Source organism: Pecten maximus, chromosome 18 (assembly GCF_902652985.1).
Source record: "Pecten maximus chromosome 18, xPecMax1.1, whole genome shotgun sequence".
Classification (NCBI taxonomy): domain Eukaryota; kingdom Metazoa; phylum Mollusca; class Bivalvia; order Pectinida; family Pectinidae; genus Pecten; species Pecten maximus.
Genome location: NC_047032.1, coordinates 10,119,189 through 10,141,779, shown reverse-complemented (window position 1 = coordinate 10,141,779; position 22,591 = coordinate 10,119,189). Strand labels below are relative to the sequence as shown.

Here is a 22,591-nt window from a genome sequence, read left to right as displayed (position 1 = left end):
GTTTTTGTATCAAAGCTCATTTTAAACTTATTGAAACACATTTAAGTCTATATTAAGTTTTTAAGTCTATATTAGTATATATATATCTGGCATCTTTTTTATTTGACAACTAATTTTGAAATTGTTTGGATTTATTTTCATTTTCCCCATATTTTGTGTAAACCGTTGGATATCAAAACTAAGTTTTGTGTGCTATTTAGAATTTGCTTCAACCTCTCATATATACATATATCTTGCAAATTTTGTATATAAAATGCATACATTTGGCATTGATCTGTTATGTCCTGAATGCTATTAAATGTTAGTGTAAGCATATTGCAATTCTGACACCAGGGAGCTTTGTTACATCAGGTGTACCATTTTGACTTGTTTCGGATGCTGATGGTTCCTGCGGGGCGAGCTGAAACTTCTTCCAAAGAAACAGGTCTTCGGATTTTTCTTTGTCCCATTTTAACCACAGGCGCTTGCATAGAAAATATGACTTTCAATTTTTTTTTTGGCAACAATGCCACGAGCGAAACGGCACCCCATCTCACTTCAATCGACTAAAAAACACATTTATTCAAACTGACACGGCGCACACTACATGCGACCGTCATCAGAAAACATTCATCTTTAACCTACCGTGCCACTCAATACGAATTGTTACATCCAAAACACAATAATCCGTGAAAACATTGCCGAATTCCTCGCTCAGAACGCCATTTCTCAAAGTTTTTTCTATGACGGCGGCCGGGGCTCAACCCCGCCTACCGAGCGATTTTTTATGAATATATATATATTTTAAAATTATTTTTCCAAAGTTTTTTTTTTACATTACGTAAAGATCCACATACATTGGTACATTACACCCCACTCATAAAACAATCATCTCTTTGCAAATTTGAAAATAAGTTATTTATGTATCAATATATTTCTCATCATCATCATCATCATCGTCGTCGTCGTCGTCGTCGTCGTCACCAGTACATTTTCACACAATCAGTAATCATCATTGTCGTCGTCGTCTTCGTCGTCACCAGTACATTTTCACACAATCAGTAATCATCATTGTCGTCGTCGTTGTCGTCAGTAGATTCCACATCATACATCATCATCATCAGCAGCAGCAGCAATATATTTATTTATGTGTTTATATATTTTAGAAGATATATATACATATAAATCGTGGTGTGTTTATAGTTATTGAAATCATAATTCATATATTTGATTGGAATGTAAATGGTCTTAAAACACAAACATCAGTAAGGCGAACTCTACAGCAGGGATATATTTAGTACTATTTTTCCTTACTCATTTGTTAATATGATTTGTAATTATTTCAATAACTTAAATTAATGTATTTATGAATATTAATTCAGTCCAGACAAATTCAGTCTGTCTGGACCCTGTTTCATCTCATGTTATTAAACCTTGCAAGCCTGTACGTACGTACTTTTGTTTACAATCCGAAAACCCACTCGGACCTTTCCGGTGATCGTTATGGTGCGTACACGAGGAACTAATGTATATTATGCCAAAAAAGAGTAATGTTTTTAATTAGGTAATTTTTGTCAAAGATAAACTTTTTTCACTTGGCTTAGGTGAAATGTGGTTAAATCAAAACAATCTTAATGCTTCTATCGATTTGTTATATATCAAACAAAGATTTTTTGATATTGCAAGACAAGACATGTATAAGTTATTAGATAGTTCCTCAAAATGTAATTTGTACAGGCATTTAGTAGGTGATATCTCACTACAATATTATTTATGTTAAAATATCCAAAAACGTAATAGAATTGCTTTGACTAGAATTCGTCTATCGGCACATACCCTTCATATTGAAACAGGACATTATCGAAATATTGCAAGAAATGAACGTCTGTTTAGAGTCTGTAACTCTGGCGACATAGAAGACGAGTATCACTTTCTGTTAATTTGCCAATTCTTTCAAACCCTAAGATCAAGATGTATTAAAAAGTACTACTGGAAAAAAACATCTGTTTTCAAGTTGACCCAATTAATATGTACAACCAGAGACCTAGCTATATACTAAATATATAGTATATAGGTCTCTGGTACAACTAATTTTAAAGATTTATCAAAGCTGAGTAAATGTATATATGATGCTACACAAATACGAAAAAGTATGATTTAATGTATATTGCCTAATTTTGAATTGTCCATTCTCTACATGTTTTGTACTGATGAGCTGTAAAGCTCAAGGTTAATAAAATAAAAAAATTGAAATTGAAACAAAAACAAATTAACACGCAATAGATGTCACTGACAACAGCTGTTTATGTAACGATAAAACCTGTATTATAATGCCAGTTGTATTAGTTGTTGGTGAAACAAAGTAACATGTATTATTTTGTCGGTTACATCAGCTGTTGACGTAACGATGAATGTTAAAAAAAAAAATGGACTAAAATGCCAGTTTTATTAGTTGTGAATGTACTGAAGTGACGTGTGCCAAAGTAACGTGTACTAGGCAGTTACGATGGTGATCAATTAATCTTGTATACAGCTCTTTAGCTTATTATTTGCCATTACTTCTTTCTTATTCCTGTTCATGAAATTTTGACTAAATCCATGTTCCTAAGAAACTGTCATAAAATTATTCACCAAATCGGCCGTGTTCGATTGCCACTTTTTCCATCGGTGGACTTATGACCCGTTTATTTACAAGATATACCATCTTCCCTTTCCATGCTATAACTGAATCAGAATGTTGTGGGTTTCCTTCAAACTTAGTAGAGCTCGGTCAAGTTCTTCATCCAGATTCAACTTATCACACAGGTAAAACGCCAACTCCAACAGAAAAAAAACAAGAAATATCTTTAAAAAAGATAAACGGCATAGTGTTAATGCTGGTAGTTATAATGTAAAATTACTGGTGAAATAAATCAACGAACTAATGGGTATCAGCAGAGACATATATACAGATATATGTATATACAGATATATGTATATATGTCTCTGGTATCAGCACGGCTAACAATTATATCATTTTGAACTATTTTGAAACTTAAAAACTTTTTTTATAAGCATATTGTGAAGAATACTGTTTTAAATAACCAATGATATTTTTTATGACATTTTTAACAGAAATCATTGATATTTTTTCTTCTTTTTTTCTTAATTCCAAGGTTTCATAGTTTTCTGGAAATAATTCTCCGTTCTCCGAGTCCGAAACTAAAACATCCTAACGAGTAGAAACATGGCGTCCACCAACATGCCGAAGTCCTTGCCACAGCAAGCAAAACAAGATGATAGTTTATCGAAGATTTACTTGGTGGCTTATAATGTTACTCAGATTTTAGGGTTTGTTAATTTGTTTTTAAATGTACGTTAACTATGGAATTGAGTATCATGATGCTTGTAAAACTGTTTTATAGCAGAATATTGCAGGACATCAGCCTACTCCTGGCTATAACAGAAGAGGCCGATGGTCGGCTCTTTTTTTATCGGATATTATTTTGCCGACTGCGACGGCGCCTGTCAAAAGTATCTCGCCGTGTAAAACCTCTAACATTGTTGGAGTAGACATCAGCCCTCAGCAGCTCAGGGCAACAACTACGTAGACAAGGCAGCTTGAAAGGCGATATTAACATCAGAACCCTTCGGATTAGGCAACATGTAGCCCGAGTTTCCTCTGGCCCCGACACCATGTCTCTGGTCAGAGGAAACTCGGGCTAGTTTTTAGTGTCACCACCCCACTATATTATGGAGATATATCATGAAAATTACAAAATATCATTTACTCAAGCCTTATAACACACTGTGGCCTGCCACACAAACCAACATGGAAATGGTGTAAAAACAAAATTGGACTCTAGTGACTCTTCATTACCGTAGTCAGCTGATTTATTTCGGATTGTATTGTCTTTTGTGATGTATAAATCATCAATATTGGACGCCATATAGTTAGCAGTAAACCGCTGCCACCAATTTGTAACGGTTTTCCTATCATGTTCTCTGTCCGTTATTATCCTTTCCAGAGTTCCAGCTTCACTTGGTACCTGTCATCTGAAGGCGTAATTAATACATAATTCAACAAGAACTGCAATTTCGATACATTTATTCAAACAGCACATACATGAATTACAGAACAGTTGAATGCGACTTATTATGCGGCACCCGGTGATATATAGCTGCGATAACGTAGCTCTGGACGACGGACGGGCAATTTCTGACAGATGGTCGTCGTCAGAGCTACGATTCCCTTCCATTGACGGTAGTGTTGCAAAACAGTGAATCTCGAAAATGCTACAAATAGCAGATATCGTTTAACTTTGGAGTAATAGTTTGTATAAACATTTCTAATACAATTTTGCAATGTATTAGCCTACCGTCTAATCTTGAAATCTTTAATTCCTTATTCTGATATCATACTGCTCGGAGTTGTCTCCGTGATCCGCCAATTGACGTAATGTGCAGGTTTGTGGCTTGAATATTGATAATAGATACCAGAATCATCAATTTACATGTGTTTTTTTATCCGAGAAAATTTTAACCACAGCAAAATACTACCTGATGTGAATCACATCGGGGCTTGCTACATTATTGGCAATGGGAAGGACTTCATACCCTGCCGGAGAGCAGGTAGGCAGGGTATGAATATTTGTTCTAAGTGATATATAGCGCCTGGCGTAATGCTCAATGAACAGGCTAACATGCATGCTCAATGATTGACACTTGGTTCTGTGAGGATGGCCTGTCGCAGGTCCTGGCGTTTTCTGGCGTCCATGTGCACACCGCAGTGCACCCCTGCATGCATGACGACATCCCGTGCATGTCACCCTCGCCCCAGCCTCTACCATCATGGTCCAACAGCTGTCCTCACCACACCGAGCATCCTATACAATGGATGTTTAATGCTCTCGCCTATAGAATACTTCTCTGTACCATGCAGGTCTGCTGCTCCTGAGAGCCAGACACGGTCAGCAGTATACCGGTATATACACCTGCGATAACCCACATAATAAGTTGTAATCCTATACAGGTAACATTACGGATAATACACAGTTAATCTACGTACGTTAAGATTATGCATATATCTACAACAGCTAAGCCAGGAAATTTTTTTAGATAATTTAAGGTACCACTGATTTCAATACTAGATGTTAGACATTTCAATGGACAGATTTGTCTGGTATTTTTATTAGCCACTGTTCACCGCTGTTTAAAATTCTCTTGACGTTGTGTTTCGTACTGTGTTGACATTGAAAAATAAATCTCTTGTTATCTGCTACGACATAACATCTGAAGCCACCAATTGAAAATTCCAATATCACTCCCTCTCAATATGCAATTTCCAAGTTAGTTTAGCTAGCTCCCCTTGCAAGCTCTTCAAAAAAGGAGATAAAATACACTTCCGATTTCTCGCTTGGTAGAGACAGAACAATATAATATACTGTGATTACATGATGCAGGGACCCAGCAGTGTGAAAATGTTGGATTGATTTATTTCAGACTTGACACATCTCAGTTTTACTTGAAATGTAGTAGCAGACATCTTATATACAGAGAACTAAACAATCTCTCTAACTGTTTATCTTGAAACCTGGCACACAAAATGATACTAAATAATTAGCAAAAATGAAAACTTCATAGTACCACATACCTGTCTGTAAACTCTAGTTAATTTAAGGAAACAACTTTGTGACGGGACGCGTCTTAGTGGGTTCGACGCCCACACAATGACGAGAACATTTTGCCAGATTTTTCTCGGGGACCTGTTATGATCAGAGAGGTCCACTTTCCCCAAATATCCATATTTTCCTGTTTGGCAGCACACCTTGAAACCATGGATATTTGACAAATATATTAAGATTTCTCGTTGCTATACTGCAGCCAGGCACACACAAGAAATGTGCAGATATCATGAGAAATGGCCGCGGAGGCCGAGTGGTTAAGGTGCACCTCTGGGTTGCGAGTTCGAAACCTACGTGGGGCAGTTGCCAGGTACTGACCGTAGGCCGGTGGTTTTTCTCCGGGTACTCCGGCTTTCCTCCACCTCCAAAACCTGACACGTCCTTAAATGACCTTGGCTGTTAATAGGACGTTAAACAAAAACAAACCAAAATCATGAGAAACGATGAGAAAACTGCTAAATTTCAGGGGTGATAACTCCCACTGAAAGCTCAAGCCAAAACTAAGAAATTCCATGTTAGAGATGTGTATACCATACCCTACATGAGGTAAAGATTGATTAAACTGTGATCAATCGATATCTAGCCCAGAATCACTCTACCATTCCAGCAGTACTTCCCAAAAATGAATAATGTGTTTAAATATTGTCATGTTGATTGTAAAAAAAGTATAACCACATTAGAAAGAGCATGTTGTAAATGTTCATCAGAAGAATTGTGTGCTTATAATGCTATATATACATTATTTATCTATAATGATAACAAAGTTTCTGTTGTTTTGAGTGTCGTTTCGTGTTTTGGTCAGATGGAGTGCTATTATGTTGGCGCTGGGTAATCATTGGATGACGAACCAGAGCGTAACAGGAGTTTACGAGGATGTGGCACCACTGCTCAACATCTTCCAGACAGCAGCTATTCTGGAGGTTTGTGTTGCTTCAATACTGTGTATTCATAGCTTTTTTATTCCACTGCCTTGAAGTAGAAAGAAGAAAAGAGTGTTACCGTCCATCACAAATTTGATTTGTGTAGTTCGGCATATACATTTATACACTCAATTATGATGAAGTGATGCTGATATTGTAAGAAATTTCAGATATCAAGCAACAATGCTGTGTATTTAAAATTTGGAAATCCAACATTTTTATTGATGTTTTGGAATTTGGCTAGATATTACTCTATATCAGTTAAAGTGGGAGTGGGGCACACATGTTTACAAGCATATGTTTATTTTGTAGATATTCCACTGTGCCGTAGGTCTGGTGCGTTCTAACGTCGTCCTGACAGCATTCCAAGTCTTTTCTCGTGTTTTCCTTACCTGGGGCATAGCCTACAGTGTTCCAGAGGTAAGAGTCAGCCAGCTCACAAAAACATAGTGTAAACTTGTGTTTTAAATATACAATGATAAATTGACTGAATGAATAACTTGTCTGGCTACTTCACTTATCACTAGAACTTCATACTTGGGGCATGATGAGTTCACTTTGGTAAGACAAGGAGCCATATACCTAAAAGGTGACTTAGTTTGACCTACATTTTGACCTTTGAACTACTTTGAAAAAAATGTATCTCCTGTATCTCCTACACTACTTGTCAATGGAACTTTATACATGGGGCATTGGTTGACCTTGGTGCAGTAGTGTGTGTGTTGTATAAAAAGTAGGTCACTGTGACCCAAAAGTAGGTCGCTCTGACCTACATTTTTACATCTGACCTACATCTTGTGGGGAATTGTTATTCACCAAATTGTCTTGTTTACATAGTTATACATATTCCACTCATCCCTACACAGACAGATACACACAGTGAGAGGCATTACACAAAAGGATCAAACCTGTACACACTGACAATACACACACGTACAGATACATGCGATATATACACAGTGGGGTGTTTTCCGGTAAGTGTATAAACAGTCAAACTTTGTTGTCTCAAACTCTGATGATTCCATGACCCTGCTTAACTCAAACAAATGTATCTATAACTCTGATAATTCCAAAACCCTGCTTAACTCAAACAAATGTATTTATAACTCTGATAATTCCAAAACCCTGCTTAACTCAAACAAATGTATTTATAACTCTGATAATTCCAAGATCCTGCTTAACTCAAACAAATGTATTTATAACTCTGATAATTCCAAGATCCTGCTTAACTCAAACAAATGTATTTATAACTCTGATAATTCCAAAACCCTGCTTAACTCAAACAAATGTATTTATAACTCTGATAATTCCAAGATCCTGCTTAACTCAAACAAATGTATTTATAACTCTGATAATTCCAAGATCCTGCTTAACTCAAACAAATGTATTTATAACTCTGATAATTCCAAAACCCTGCTTAACTCAAACAAATGTATTTATAACTCTGATAATTCCAAAACCCTGCTTAACTCAAAACAAATGTATTTATAACTCTGATAATTCCAAAACCCTGCTTAACTCAAACAAATGTATCTCAAACTATGTTAATTCAAAGACCCTGCTAAACTCAAGCAAAAAAATTCAGTTCCCAGAGTAAAAAATTCTATATAGAATATTCTTGGTTATTAGCTCACCTGGACCGAAGGTCCGGTGAGCTTATGCCATGGTGCGGCGTCCGTCGTCTGTCGTCCGTCGTCCGTCGTCCGTCGCCCGTCAACATTTGCTTCAAATCGCTACTAGTCAAAAAGTTCTTATTGGATTTTGACCAAATTTGGTCAGAAACATCCTTGGGGGAAGGGGAACAGATTTTGCATAAATGGTAACTCTGACCCCCAAGGGGCCTGAGGGGCAGGGCCCAATAGGGGAAATTGAGGCAATTCCTTTAAATCGCTACTAGTCATAAAGTTATGAATGGATTTGAACCCAATTTAGTCAGAAACATTCTTGGGGGAAGGGGAACAGATTTTGCATAAATGGTGACTCTGACCCCCAAGGGGCCTGAGGGGTGGGGCCGAATAGGGGAAATAGAGGTAATTCCTTCAAATCGCTACTAGTCATAAAGTTATGAATGGATTTGAACCCAATTTAGTCAGAAACATTCTTGGGGGAAGGGGAACAGATTTTGCATAAATTGTGACTGACCCCCAAGGGGCCTGAGGGGTGGGGCCGAATAGGGGAAATAGAGGTAATTCCTTTAAATCGCTACTAGTCATAAAGTTATGAATGGATTTAAACCCAAATTCGTCAGAAACATTCTTATGTGAAGGGGAACAGATTTTGCATAAATGGTGACTCTGACCCCCAAGGGGCCAAAGGGGCGGGGCCTAATGGGGAAATAGAGGTAATTTCTTCAAATCGCTACTAGTCATAAAGTTATGAATGGATTTGAACCCAATTTGGTCAGAAACATTCTTGGGGGAAGGGGAACAGATTTTGCATAAATGGTGACTCTGACCCCCAAGGGGCCTGAGGGGCAGGGCCCAATAGGGGAAATTGAGGCAATTCCTTAAAATCGCTACTTGTCATAAAGTTATGAATGGATTTGAACCCAGTTTGGTCAGAAACATCCTTCAGGGAAAGGGAACAGATTTTGCATAAATGGTGACTCTGACCCCCAAGGGGCCAAAGGGGCGGAGCCTAATGGGGAAATAGAGGTAATTCCTTCAAATCGCTACTAGTCATAAAGTTTTGAATGGATTTGAACCCAATTTGGTCAGAAACATTCTTGGGGGAAGGGGAACAGATTTTGCATAAATGGTGACTCTGACCCCCAAGGGGCCTGAGGGGCAGGGCCCAATAGGGGAAATTGAGGCAATTCCTTAAAATCGCTACTTGTCATAAAGTTATGAATGGATTTGAACCCAGTTTGGTCAGAAACATCCTTCAGGGAAAGGGAACAGATTTTGCATAAATGGTGACTCTGACCCCTAAGGGGCCAAAGGGGCGGGGCGCAATAGGGGAAATTGAGTTAATTCCTTAAAATCGCTACTTGTCATAAAGTTATGAATGGATTTGAACCCAATTTGGTCAGAAACATCCTTTGGGGAAGGGGAACAGATTTTGCATAAATGGTGACTCTGACCCCCAAGGGGCCAAAGGGGCGGGGCCTAATGGGGAAATAGAGGTAATTCCTTCAAATCGCTACTAGTCATAAAGTTATGAATGGATTTGAACCCAATTTAGTCAGAAACATTCTTGGGGGAAGGGGAACAGATTTTGCATAAATGGTGACTCTGACCCCCAAGGGGCCTGAGGGGTGGGGCCGAATAGGGGAAATAGAGGTAATTCCTTCAAATCGCTACTAGTCATAAAGTTATGAATGGATTTGAACCCAATTTAGTCAGAAACATTCTTGGGGGAAGGGGAACAGATTTTGCATAAATGGTGACTCTGACCCCCAAGGGGCCTGAGGGGTGGGGCCGAATAGGGGAAATAGAGGTAATTCCTTTAAATCGCTACTAGTCATAAAGTTATGAATGGATTTAAACCCAAATTCGTCAGAAACATTCTTATGTGAAGGGGAACAGATTTTGCATAAATGGTGACTCTGACCCCCAAGGGGCCAAAGGGGCGGGGCCTAATGGGGAAATAGAGGTAATTTCTTCAAATCGCTACTAGTCATAAAGTTTTGAATGGATTTGAACCCAATTTGGTCAGAAACATTCTTGGGGGAAGGGGAACAGATTTTGCATAAATGGTGACTCTGACCCCCAAGGGGCCTGAGGGGCAGGGCCCAATAGGGGAAATTGAGGCAATTCCTTAAAATCGCTACTTGTCATAAAGTTATGAATGGATTTGAACCCAGTTTGGTCAGAAACATCCTTCAGGGAAAGGGAACAGATTTTGCATAAATGGTGACTCTGACCCCCAAGGGGCCAAAGGGGCGGGGCCTAATGGGGAAATAGAGGTAATTCCTTCAAATCGCTACTAGTCATAAAGTTTTGAATGGATTTGAACCCAATTTGGTCAGAAACATTCTTGGGGGAAGGGGAACAGATTTTGCATAAATGGTGACTCTGACCCCCAAGGGGCCTGAGGGGCAGGGCCCAATAGGGGAAATTGAGGCAATTCCTTAAAATCGCTACTTGTCATAAAGTTATGAATGGATTTGAACCCAGTTTGGTCAGAAACATCCTTCAGGGAAAGGGAACAGATTTTGCATAAATGGTGACTCTGACCCCCAAGGGGCCAAAGGGGCGGGGCCTACTGGGGAAATAGAGGTAATTCCTTCAAATCGCTACTAGTCATAAAGTTTTGAATGGATTTGAACCCAATTTGGTCAGAAACATTCTTGGGGGAAGGGGAACAGATTTTGCATAAATGGTGACTCTGACCCCTAAGGGGCCTGAGGGGCGGGGCGCAATAGGGGAAATTGAGGCAATTCCTTAAAATCGCTACTTGTCATAAAGTTATGAATGGATTTGAACCCAATTTGGTCAGAAACATCCATTGGGGAAGGGTAACAGATTTTGCGTAAATGGTGACTCTGACCCCCAAGGGGCCTGAGAGACGGGGCCGAATAGGGGAAATTGAGGTAATTCCTTTAAATCGCTACTAGTCATAAAGTTATGAATGGATTGGAACCCAATTTGGTCAGAAACATTCTTGGGGGAAGGGGAACAGATTTTGCATAAATGGTGACTCTGACCCCTAAGGGGCCTGAGGGGCGGGGCGCAATAGGGGAAATTGAGGCAATTCCTTAAAATCGCTACTTGTCATAAAGTTATGAATGGATTTGAACCCAATTTGGTCAGAAACATCCAATGGGGAAGGGTAACAGATTTTGCGTAAATGGTGACTCTGACCCCCAAGGGGCCTGAGGGACGGGGCCGAATAGGGGAAATTGAGGTAATTCCTTTAAATCGCTACTAGTCATAAAGTTATGAATGGATTGGAACCCAATTTGGTCAGAAACATTCTTGGGGGAAGGGGAACAGATTTTGCATAAATGGTGACTCTGACCCCTAAGGGGCCTGAGGGGCGGGGCGCAATAGGGGAAATTGAGGCAATTCCTTAAAATCGCTACTTGTCATAAAGTTATGAATGGATTTGAACCCAATTTGGTCAGAAACATCCAATGGGGAAGGGTAACAGATTTTGCGTAAATGGTGACTCTGACCCCCAAGGGGCCTGAGGGACGGGGCCGAATAGGGGAAATTGAGGTAATTCCTTTAAATCGCTACTAGTCATAAAGTTTTGAATGGATTGGAACCCAATTTGGTCAGAAACATTCTTGGGGGAAGGGGAACAGATTTTGCATAAATGGTGACTCTGACCCCTAAGGGGCCTGAGGGGCGGGGCGCAATAGGGGAAATTCAGGCTATTCCTTAAAATCGCTACTTGTCATAAAGTTATGAATGGATTTGAACCCAATTTGGTCAGAAACATCCATTGGGGAAGGGTAACAGATTTTGCGTAAATGGTTACTCTGACCCCCAAGGGGCCAAAGGGGCGGGGCCTAATGGGGAAATAGAGGTAATTTCTTCAAATCGCTACTAGTCATAAAGTTATGAATGGATTTGAACCCAATTTGGTCAGAAACATTCTTGGGGGAAGGGGAACAGATTTTGCATAAATGGTGACTCTGACCCCTAAGGGGCCTGAGGGGCGGGGCGCAATAGGGGAAATTGAGGAAATTCCTTAAAATTGCTACTTGTCATAAAGTTATGAATGAATTTGAACCCAATTTGGTCAGAAACATCCATTGGGGAAGGGGAACAGATTTTGCATAAATGGTGACTCTGACCCCCAAGGGGCCAAAGGGGGGCATGGCTGAATAGGGGAAATTGAGGTAATTCCTTTAAATCGCTACTAGTCATAAAGTTATGAATGGATTTGAACCCAATTTGGTCAGAAACATTCTTGGGGGAAGGGGAACAGATTTTGCATAAATGGTGACTCTGACCCCCGAGGGGCAAAAGGGGTGGGGCCCCATATGGGAAATAGAGGTAATTCCTTTAAATCACTACTTGTCATAAAGTTATAAATGCATGTCGTAAACTCAGAGAGTCTGGACTTCATTATTTCTTTAAAGCAGTTGGGATCCCACCGCTATAACCATATATAGCATTGTTTGAGGAATTGAACATGAACATTATTTTGACATTTGGTCAAATACAACCAGGTGAGCGATACAGGCCCCATGGGCCTCTTGTATATATAATTACCTGAAATACATGTGATAACTCAAAGTTTTTTCATAGGCCCCTCTGACTTCGAGATAACTAGGTTCAAATGAATAGAATAAGTACTTAATATGTTTGGGAACTCTTATGTATATAGAAATGACAATTTGAGCAATAATTGTTTTTTTTTTGTTTAACGTCCTATTAACAGCCAGGGTCATTTAAGGACGTGCCAGGTTTTGAGCAATAATGCAAGACAGTTGTATGAAAGTTCAGATGAATCATGAAAATACTGCACCTTATATATAAGAGCTTTAACCTCATTTTAATGATTTAATTAAAGCTATGCTGACTATTGAATGACTGCGTCCACCTGACTGACTACCTCAGTCATACCTGGAATTGTAATCAGTGATTATTTTTATTTCTAGGTACAGACGAGTATTGGTGTGTTCATGTTTATCTTCGCGTGGACAGTTACAGAAATCATACGATATTCGTTCTACTTCTCAGGACTGGTTGGAATGATCCCTTATCCATTACAATGGTGCAGGTATGAACTCTCTAACAAATATAGATTTTTCTCTGTTTTGAATTTCCCGCATCACTTCTCACTAATGTCCCTGTAGATCACTGTTCATTTACTCTCAGTGTGACTAACCCTTCCCTCTTCTTTTACAGGTACACATTTTTCCTGGTGCTGTACCCTATAGGTGTTTCGGTAAGTGTTGGACGGAAGTCTTTAATAAAACTGTTCTAGTGGGCAAAAGTTGCCGCAAAACCATAAAGCTTTCTATTGTAAGGCAAGAGCATATGTAACCGACAGTAAACAAATGCTATTTCATTCTCCTGCAATAAGCCCGAACTGTACTTTGAGTCAAAGTTTTTATGTCGGCCCACTGGGCTTATTAGAGAATAAATACGGAAAGATAATTTTCCTGAAATATTAAATCCCCAAACCCTAATTTGAGGTCAAAGTTTAAATGTCGGCCCTGGGCTTATTAAAGGATAAATACAGTAAGATAATGCTCTTACAATAAACCGACACCCTACTTTGTGTCAATATGTCGGCCCTGGGCTTATTAAAGGATAAATACAGTAAGATAATTCTCAAGCAATAAGCCTAACACCCTACTTTGTGTCAATATGTCGGCCCTGGGCTTATTAAAGGATAAATACAGTAAGATAATTCTCTTACAATAAACCGACACCCTACTTTGTGTCAATATGTCAGCCCTGGGCTTAATAGAGGATAAATATAGTAAGATAATTCTCAAGCAATAAGCCTAACACCCTACTTTGTGTCAATATGTCGGCCCTGGGCTTATTAAAGGATAAATACAGTAAGATAATTCTCGTACAATAAACCGACACCCTACTTTGAGTCAATATGTCGGCCCTGGGCTTAATAGAGGATAAATATTGTAAGATAATTCTCTGGCAATAAGCCCAACATAATACATCGAGTCAATATGTCGGCCCTGGGCTTAATGGAGGATAAATATTGTAAGATTATTCTCCGGCAATAAGCCCAACATCATACATCGAGTCAATATGTCGGCCCTGGGCTTAATGGAGGATAAATATTGTAAGATAATTCTCCGGCAATAAGCCCAACATCATACATCGAGTCAATATGTCGGCCCTGGGCTTAATGGAGGATAAATATTGTAAGATAATTCTCCGGCAATAAGCCCAACATCATACATCGAGTCAATATGTCGGCCCTGGGCTTAATGGAGGATAAATATTGTAAGATAATTCTCTGGCAATAAGCCCAACATCATACATCGAGTATATATGTCGGCCCTGGGCTTATTAGAGGGTAAACACAGTGAGATATTATGTTTACCATGTTTATCCAGTAACAAGGCCATGTTTGATAAAAGCTGGTCTGCCTATGTCTATTGCAATTCAGTAAATAGTTCCTTTTCATTCTCCTGCAAGAACACACCTGCATATTCAAAGTTTGTGAAAGCATCCCAGGCTTATTACCAGAGAAAAATGGCAGTAGTTTTATGGTATATTTCAAGCTAGCATCCATCTCAAACATCACCATGAATTAATATGACTGTGTTTCATCTAAAGTTAAAAAAAATTGTTTGATGACCAATGATTTTACTTACAGGGAGAATTACTGACTATCTATGCCAGCCTGCCGTATGTTAAGGCGAGCCAGTTGTACTCCATATCACTCCCCAACAGTGCCAATCTGTCCTTTAACTATTACTACTTCCTTATATGTGCCATGCTCACCTACATTCCTGGTAAGTATCAGAGTCATCACGAGTTAAAAAAAAAGCTTTTTATCACATGATTGCCTTAGTAACGAGTGAATTCGCCCGTGTCATTAGTGTAATATACCCTGGAGTGTTTTTTATTGGGTGTGCCAGTCGGGTTTGAGTATGAGTGAGAGTGACTCTATAAATGTTGGGTCCGTGAATTAAAAAGTGAAAGTTCAAAGTTGACAGTTCAAAAATGACAGATCAAAGGTGATAGTTCAAAGGCGATAGTTCAAAGGTGAATTGCATTATGAAATAGACAAATTGGTGCTGAAATCACCTTTGAAGAGTGTATAGCACCTGGTATTTCAAAGATCACTTCATCAATTTAAAAATGTCTTATCTTGAGTTAAAGTTTCCAGGAAAAAAATAATAATTAGGGACTGGTATAGGCCTTGAATTTGGTTTGACAAGATCTGTATTTGCCTAGATATCTGTCATTATATATACATTTCTTTAATTTCTTTGTAAGTCTGTACACATGATGGTCGTGGTGTAAGTCTATACACATGATGGTCGTGGTGTAAGTCTGTACACATGATGGTTGTAGTGTAAGTCTATACACATGATGGTCGTGGTGTTAGTCTGTACACATGATGGTTGTGGTGTAAGTCTATACACATGATGGTCGTGGTGTAAGTCTATACACATGATGGTTGTGGTGTCTGTACACATGATGGTTGTGGTGTAAGTCTATACACATGATGGTTGTAGTGTAAGTCTGTACACATGATGGTTGTGGTGTAAGTCTATACACATGATGGTTGTGGTGTAAGTCTGTACACATGATGGTTGTGGTGTCTGTACACATGATGGTTGTGGTGTCTGTACACATGATGGTCGTGGTGTAAGTCTGTACACATGATGGTTGTAGTGTAAGTCTATACACATGATGGTTGTGGTGTAAGTCTATACACATGATGGTTGTGGTGTAAGTCTGTACACATGATGGTCGTGGTGTAAGTCTGTACACATGATGGTTGTGGTGTAAGTCTGTACACATGATGGTTGTGGTGTAAGTCTGTACACATGATGGTTGTGGTGTAAGTCTATACACATGATGGTCGTGGTGTAAGTCTGTACACATGATGGTCGTGGTGTAAGTCTATACACATGATGGTCGTGGTGTAAGTCTATACACATGATGGTCGTGGTGTAAGTCTGTACACATGATGGTCGTGGTGTAAGTCTGTACACATGATGGTCGTGGTGTAAGTCTGTACACATGATGGTTGTAGTGTAAGTCTATACACATGATGGTTGTGGTGTAAGTCTATACACATGATGGTCGTGGTGTAAGTCTGTACACATGATGGTTGTGGTGTAAGTCTATACACATGATGGTTGTGGTGTAAGTCTATACACATTATGCTATTTTTAGTTCGCACATATGTTGAGTTAACATTCTGAAGTGCGTTGTTTTCTGTTTCAGTATTTCCACAACTTTTCATGCATATGGTGGCTCAACGGAGAAAAGTCATTGGTGGAGCCAGTAAAAAGAAAGAATGATATCAAAGCACCCTAGAGGAGAATTCCAGATTTCCTTTAATAACCAGAGATGTTCATTCTTGGTTGGAATACAATCAATATCTTTGTTGTACATGACATTGTATTAATGGTAATTGGAGTACTATGTTGTACACATTTAGGTGTACATAGTCCTGTTATTACTTGTAATAGGTTGTTACAAATGTTATCTTAATCATAATAGTTTCAGTAATAGAATTAAATGTTGACAATCAATGTCACAGTTTTTGTTACCCGATTGAACCAGTGATAACTCCCAGTACTTCATATAAGGTCCATGATATCAGCAAGATAGCATCTTATAGGATAATACAGGGCTTTTTCTCACTGGTTTGGGATGGGGCCTTTTTGTCTCATTTTGGGAAGAAAATAGGTGAATTGGGAAAAAAAATTTCAGGAGTAAACTGCAAATTTTAGGAATTTGGCTTTAAAATGAAATAATTCCAATTGGGAATGGGGCCCATTAACGGCCCCAAAAAGCCCTCAGAAAAAGCCCTATACAAGGAACCATACAAGAATACCACTACACTGTTGAATTTGTATTTTTAAAGCCGGTCTATAAAGGGCACCTGTATATGAAAATCTGTCTATAAAGGGCACCTGTGTATGAAAATCTGTCTATAAAGGGCACCTGTGTATGAAAACCTGTCTATAAAGGGCACCTGTGTATGAAAACCTGTCTATAAAGGGCACCTGTGTATGAAAATCTGTCTATAAAGGGCACATGTCAAAATTTAGATGCGAAAAATATTCACCCAATTATTTAATTGCCTGCATGAACCATATGAAATTTTCTAGATACATGTCATTTGTCTATTTTGTATTGACTTTATTTTCTCTTAGATGTGCTTTTAATGTTTAATTATTAATTAAATATTGAGACAATTTTGTCAGATTTAATATATATATGTTTAATTACCTGTATTAATTGAATATTAAGACAATTTTGTCAGATTTGATAGAACAAATATTCATTGATTTATGAACAATTGCAATACAGTGTACATCAACTTAGATACGAATTGATCTTTGTTATTTGTTGCCCACCATCATAAGGTGGTTGGCTGTTCAAATTGTCTTTGGTCCAATCTATCTCCCGTCCTTTAAAGTTCCCCGTTTGTACATATAGCTTTACTTCACCATTTGAACCTGAAAGTCATGTTGTCCCATAATGCCAAATTATGTGTATTTCGGGCTTGATCAGAAAAAATGATGGCTGACAAGCAGACGTCACAGATTTTGAGAACTGCAATTTAAGGCAGAAGTGTCCAAGCAGCTGGTGACCACCTTGTTGAACAATAGATGGAATTTCTGTTGCATGTTATTCAGAGTATTTTCAATTGTCTTACTCGAGCATACAATATCAACACAAGTCCATAATATCAATTTCCTAAAAAAAAAAAAAAATCATCTTGAATAGGGAATGAACTGCACACCTAAGATCTTCATCTGTATGAGGTCGATGAGTCTGATGCCCTACCACACGACTCAAATCTTCACCTGTGTAAGGTTGACGAGTCTATGCCCTACCACACACCTCAGATCTTCACCTGTGTAAGGTTGATGAGTCTGATGCCCTACCATACACCTCAATCTTCACCTGTATAAGGTCGACGAGTCTGATGCCCTACCACACACCTCAATCTTCACCAGTATAAGGTCGATGAGTCTGATGCCCTACCACACCTCAATCTTCACCTGTATAAGGTTGACGAGTCTATGCCCTACCACACACCTCAGATCTTCACCTGTATAAGGTTGACGAGTCTGAGCCCTACCACACACCTCAGATCTTCACCTGTATAAGGTCGACGAGTCTGATGCCCTACCACACACCTCAGATCTACACCTGTATAAGGTCGAAGAGTCTATACCCTACCACACACGTCAGATCTTCACCTGTATAAGGTCGAAGAGTCTATACCCTACCACACACGTCAGATCTTCACCTGTATAAGGTCGAAGAGTCTGATGCCCTACCACACACCTCAGATCTTCACCTGTATGAGGTCGACGAGTCTGATGCCCTACCACACACCTCCGATCTTCACCTGTATAATGTCGATGAGTCTGTTGCCCTACCACACACCTCAGATCTTCACCTGTGTAAGGTCAACGAGTCTGATGCCCTACCACACACCTCCGATCTTCACCTGTATAAGGTTGACGAGTCTGATGCCCTACCACACACCTCAGATCTTCACCTGTGTAAGGTCAACGAGTCTGATGCCCTACCACACACCTCCGATCTTCACCTGTATAAGGTCGATGAGTCTGATGCCCTACCACACACCTCAGATCTTCACCAGTATAAGGTTGACGACTCTATGGCCTACCACACACCTCAGATCTTCACCTGTGTAAGGTCGATGAGTCTATGCCCTACCACACACCTCAGTCTTCACCTGTGTAAGGTTGACGAGTCTATGCCCTACCACACACCTCAATCTTCACCAGTATAAGGTCGATGAGTCTGATGCCCTACCACACACCTCAATCTTCACCAGTATAAGGTCGATGAGTCTGATGCCCTACCACACACCTCAATCTTCACCTGTGTAAGGTCAACGAGTCTGATGCCCTACCACACACCTCAATCTTCACCAGTATAAGGTCGATGAGTCTGATGCCCTACCACACACCTCAATCTTCACCTGTGTAAGGTTGACGAGTCTGATGCCCTACCACACACCTCAGATCTTCACCAGTATAATGTTGATGAGTCTGATGCCCTACCACACGACTCGGATCTTCACCTGTGTAAAGTCGATGAGTCTGATGCCCTACCACACACCTCAGATCTTCACCTGTGTAAGGTCGATGAGTCTATGCCCTACCACACACCTCAATCTTCACCAGTATAAGGTCGCGGAGTCTATGCCCTACCACACACCTCAATCTTCACCAGTATAAGGTCGCTGAGTCTGATGCCCTACCACACGACTCGGATCTTCACCTGTGTAAAGTCGATGAGTCTGATGCCCTACCACACGACTCGGATCTTCACCTTTATAAGGTCGACGAGTCTATGCCCTACCACACACCTCAGATCTTCACCTGTATAAGGTCGATGAGTCTGATGCCCTACCACACGACTCGGATCTTCACCTGTGTAAAGTCGATGAGTCTGATGCCCTACCACACACCTCAGATCTTCACCTTTATAAGGTCGACGAGTCTATGCCCTACCACACACCTCAGATCTACACCTGTATAAGGTCGAAGAGTCTATACCCTACCACACACGTCAGATCTTCACCTGTATAAGGTCGAAGAGTCTATACCCTACCACACACGTCAGATCTTCACCTTTATAAGGTCGAAGAGTCTGATGCCCTACCACACACCTCAGATCTTCACCTGTATGAGGTCGACGAGTCTGATGCCCTACCACACACCTCCGATCTTCACCTGTATAATGTCGATGAGTCTGTTGCCCTACCACACACCTCAGATCTTCACCTGTGTAAGGTCAACGAGTCTGATGCCCTACCACACACCTCCGATCTTCACCTGTATAAGGTTGACGAGTCTGATGCCCTACCACACACCTCAGATCTTCACCTGTGTAAGGTCAACGAGTCTGATGCCCTGCCACACACCTCCGATCTTCACCTGTATAAGGTCGATGAGTCTGATGCCCTACCACACACCTCAGATCTTCACCAGTATAAGGTTGACGACTCTATGCCCTACCAAACACCTCAGATCTTCACCTGTGTAAGGTCGATGAGTCTATGCCCTACCACACACCTCAGTCTTCACCTGTGTAAGGTTGACGAGTCTATGCCCTACCACAGACCTCAATCTTCACCAGTATAAGGTCGATGAGTCTGATGCCCTACCACACACCTCAATCTTCACCAGTATAAGGTCGATGAGTCTGATGCCCTACCACACACCTCAATCTTCACCTGTGTAAGGTCAACGAGTCTGATGCCCTACCACACACCTCAATCTTCACCAGTATAAGGTCGATGAGTCTGATGCCCTACCACACACCTCAATCTTCACCTGTGTAAGGTTGACGAGTCTGATGCCCTACCACACACCTCAGACCTTCACCAGTATAATGTCGATGAGTCTGATGCCCTACCACACGACTCGGATCTTCACCTGTGTAAAGTCGATGAGTCTGATGCCCTACCACACACCTCAGATCTTCACCTGTGTAAGGTCGATGAGTCTATGCCCTACCACACACCTCAATCTTCACCAGTATAAGGTCGCAGAGTCTATGCCCTACCACACACCTCAATCTTCACCTGTATAAGGTCGCTGAGTCTGATGCCCTACCACACGACTCGGATCTTCACCTGTGTAAAGTCGATGAGTCTGATGCCCTACCACACGACTCGGATCTTCACCTTTATAAGGTCGACAAGTCTATGCCCTACCACACACCTCAGATCTTCACCTGTATAAGGTCGATGAGTCTGATGCCCTACCACACGACTCGGATCTTCACCTGTGTAAAGTCGATGAGTCTGATGCCCTACCACACACCTCAGATCTTCACCTTTATAAGGTCGACGAGTCTATGCCCTACCACACACCCCAGATCTTCACCTGTATAAGGTCGATGAGTCTGATGCCCTACCACACACCTCAGATCTTCACCTGTATAAGGTCGACGAGTCAGATGACCTACCACACACCTCAATCTTCACCAGTATAAGGTCGATGAGTCTATGCCCTACCACACACCTCAGATCTTCAGAGTCTGATGACGTAGTAGACAAAGACATTGATGAATTGATATATTCATATAAAACCAGAAAAGAACTTAAATTACGGGTAGTTATTGATTTAGTGAAATATTACAAGTACTAATAAACAGACCAACACAAATGCAAAGAAATCACCCAATATATTATTCTATTTTATTCACATATATATTGATGTGTGTTACATATAAATTTCAGTTCTTCAATACGTACATGATTACCGGTATTTCTCTTACACTCATCTTAACACACAGAGCTGGGACAATACCCTAACTATACACAGCATATGTGTAATATCTTTATTTTCCTTCAATAAATAGTAAACGTCATGGTTTCTATCCAAACACTTGTTTAAGATGTGTTTATATCTTCCCTTTGAGAAGTTGTTTTGGTTTTTGTGATTGGAATTTTCTACCAGAATATCAGAGCTGAGATTAAACTTTGCTAATACATATTTAAAGGATGTCCTTAATGTGTACGTACTAAAAAAAAAAGGAGAAAATATACATGTCTTTATTCAGAGCATTGATTGCCCCAGCTCTTGAGCCAGATTCAAATTTTCATTCACAGCCTCACCCATCCCAGCTCTTGAACCAGGTACAATTTTCATTCATAGCTTCAATTGTCCCAGCTCTTGTACCAGATATGATCTAACATTCATAGCTTCAATTGTCCCAGTCTTTCAGCCAGGTATGATTTTCATTCCTAGGCTGATCATCAAAACTTCAGTACCAGGCACAACTCTCACTCAAAGACTTGGTCATCAGCATTCAGCAATTGTTACAAGTAAGAAAATTAGTGCTATATATAAACATATATATATCCCCTATAACAAATTTAGGACAATGTCCAACACTTGCTCATTATAGTACATTTACACTTTGTACAGCCTGGTTGTATATCAAAACGAACCAATATTGAATCTACTGAAAGACCACTGCATTAAAAAAAATCTATGTTGTTTATGGGAAAAAAAACCCCCGACCCCCCCCCCCAAAAAAAAAAAAACCCCAAAAAACCCCCCCCCCCAAAAAAAACCCCCCCCCCCCGGAAACCCCCAAAAAAACCCCCCCAAACCTTCCCCGGGGGAGGGAATTTAAAAAAAAAACCCCCCCCCCCCCCCCCTTTAAACCCCGGGTTCCCCCGGGGAAAGGGGGAAAACCCCCCCCCAAAAAAAAAGGAAGACCGGGGGGAAAACCCCAGGGCAGACCAGAAAAACGGGGGCCCCCCCCCCATTCCCCCTTTTCCCCCCGGCCCCCGGGAAAAACCCCAAAAAAAGGGGGGCCGCGAAAAAAATTTTTCGACCAAAAAAAAGGCCTAAACCCCCCGGGTTTTTAACCCCCAAAAAACCCCCCAACACAACCACCC

At 40.3% G+C, this 22,591-nt stretch overlaps 1 protein-coding gene across 1 annotated transcript; it reads left to right on the top strand.

Annotated features, from left to right (window-relative positions):
* Positions 1-3,178: 3,178 nt before the first annotated feature.
* On the top strand, positions 3,179-17,148 carry LOC117316845 (very-long-chain (3R)-3-hydroxyacyl-CoA dehydratase 2-like). The gene is made up of 7 exons (XM_033871626.1): positions 3,179-3,309; positions 6,445-6,562; positions 6,875-6,982; positions 13,119-13,240; positions 13,369-13,408; positions 14,816-14,954; positions 16,402-17,148. Exons 1-7 carry the CDS (start codon positions 3,206-3,208, stop codon positions 16,476-16,478), a joined length of 708 nt encoding a protein of 235 aa, XP_033727517.1. The 5' UTR covers positions 3,179-3,205; the 3' UTR covers positions 16,479-17,148.
* The last annotated feature ends 5,443 nt before the right edge of the window (positions 17,149-22,591 follow it).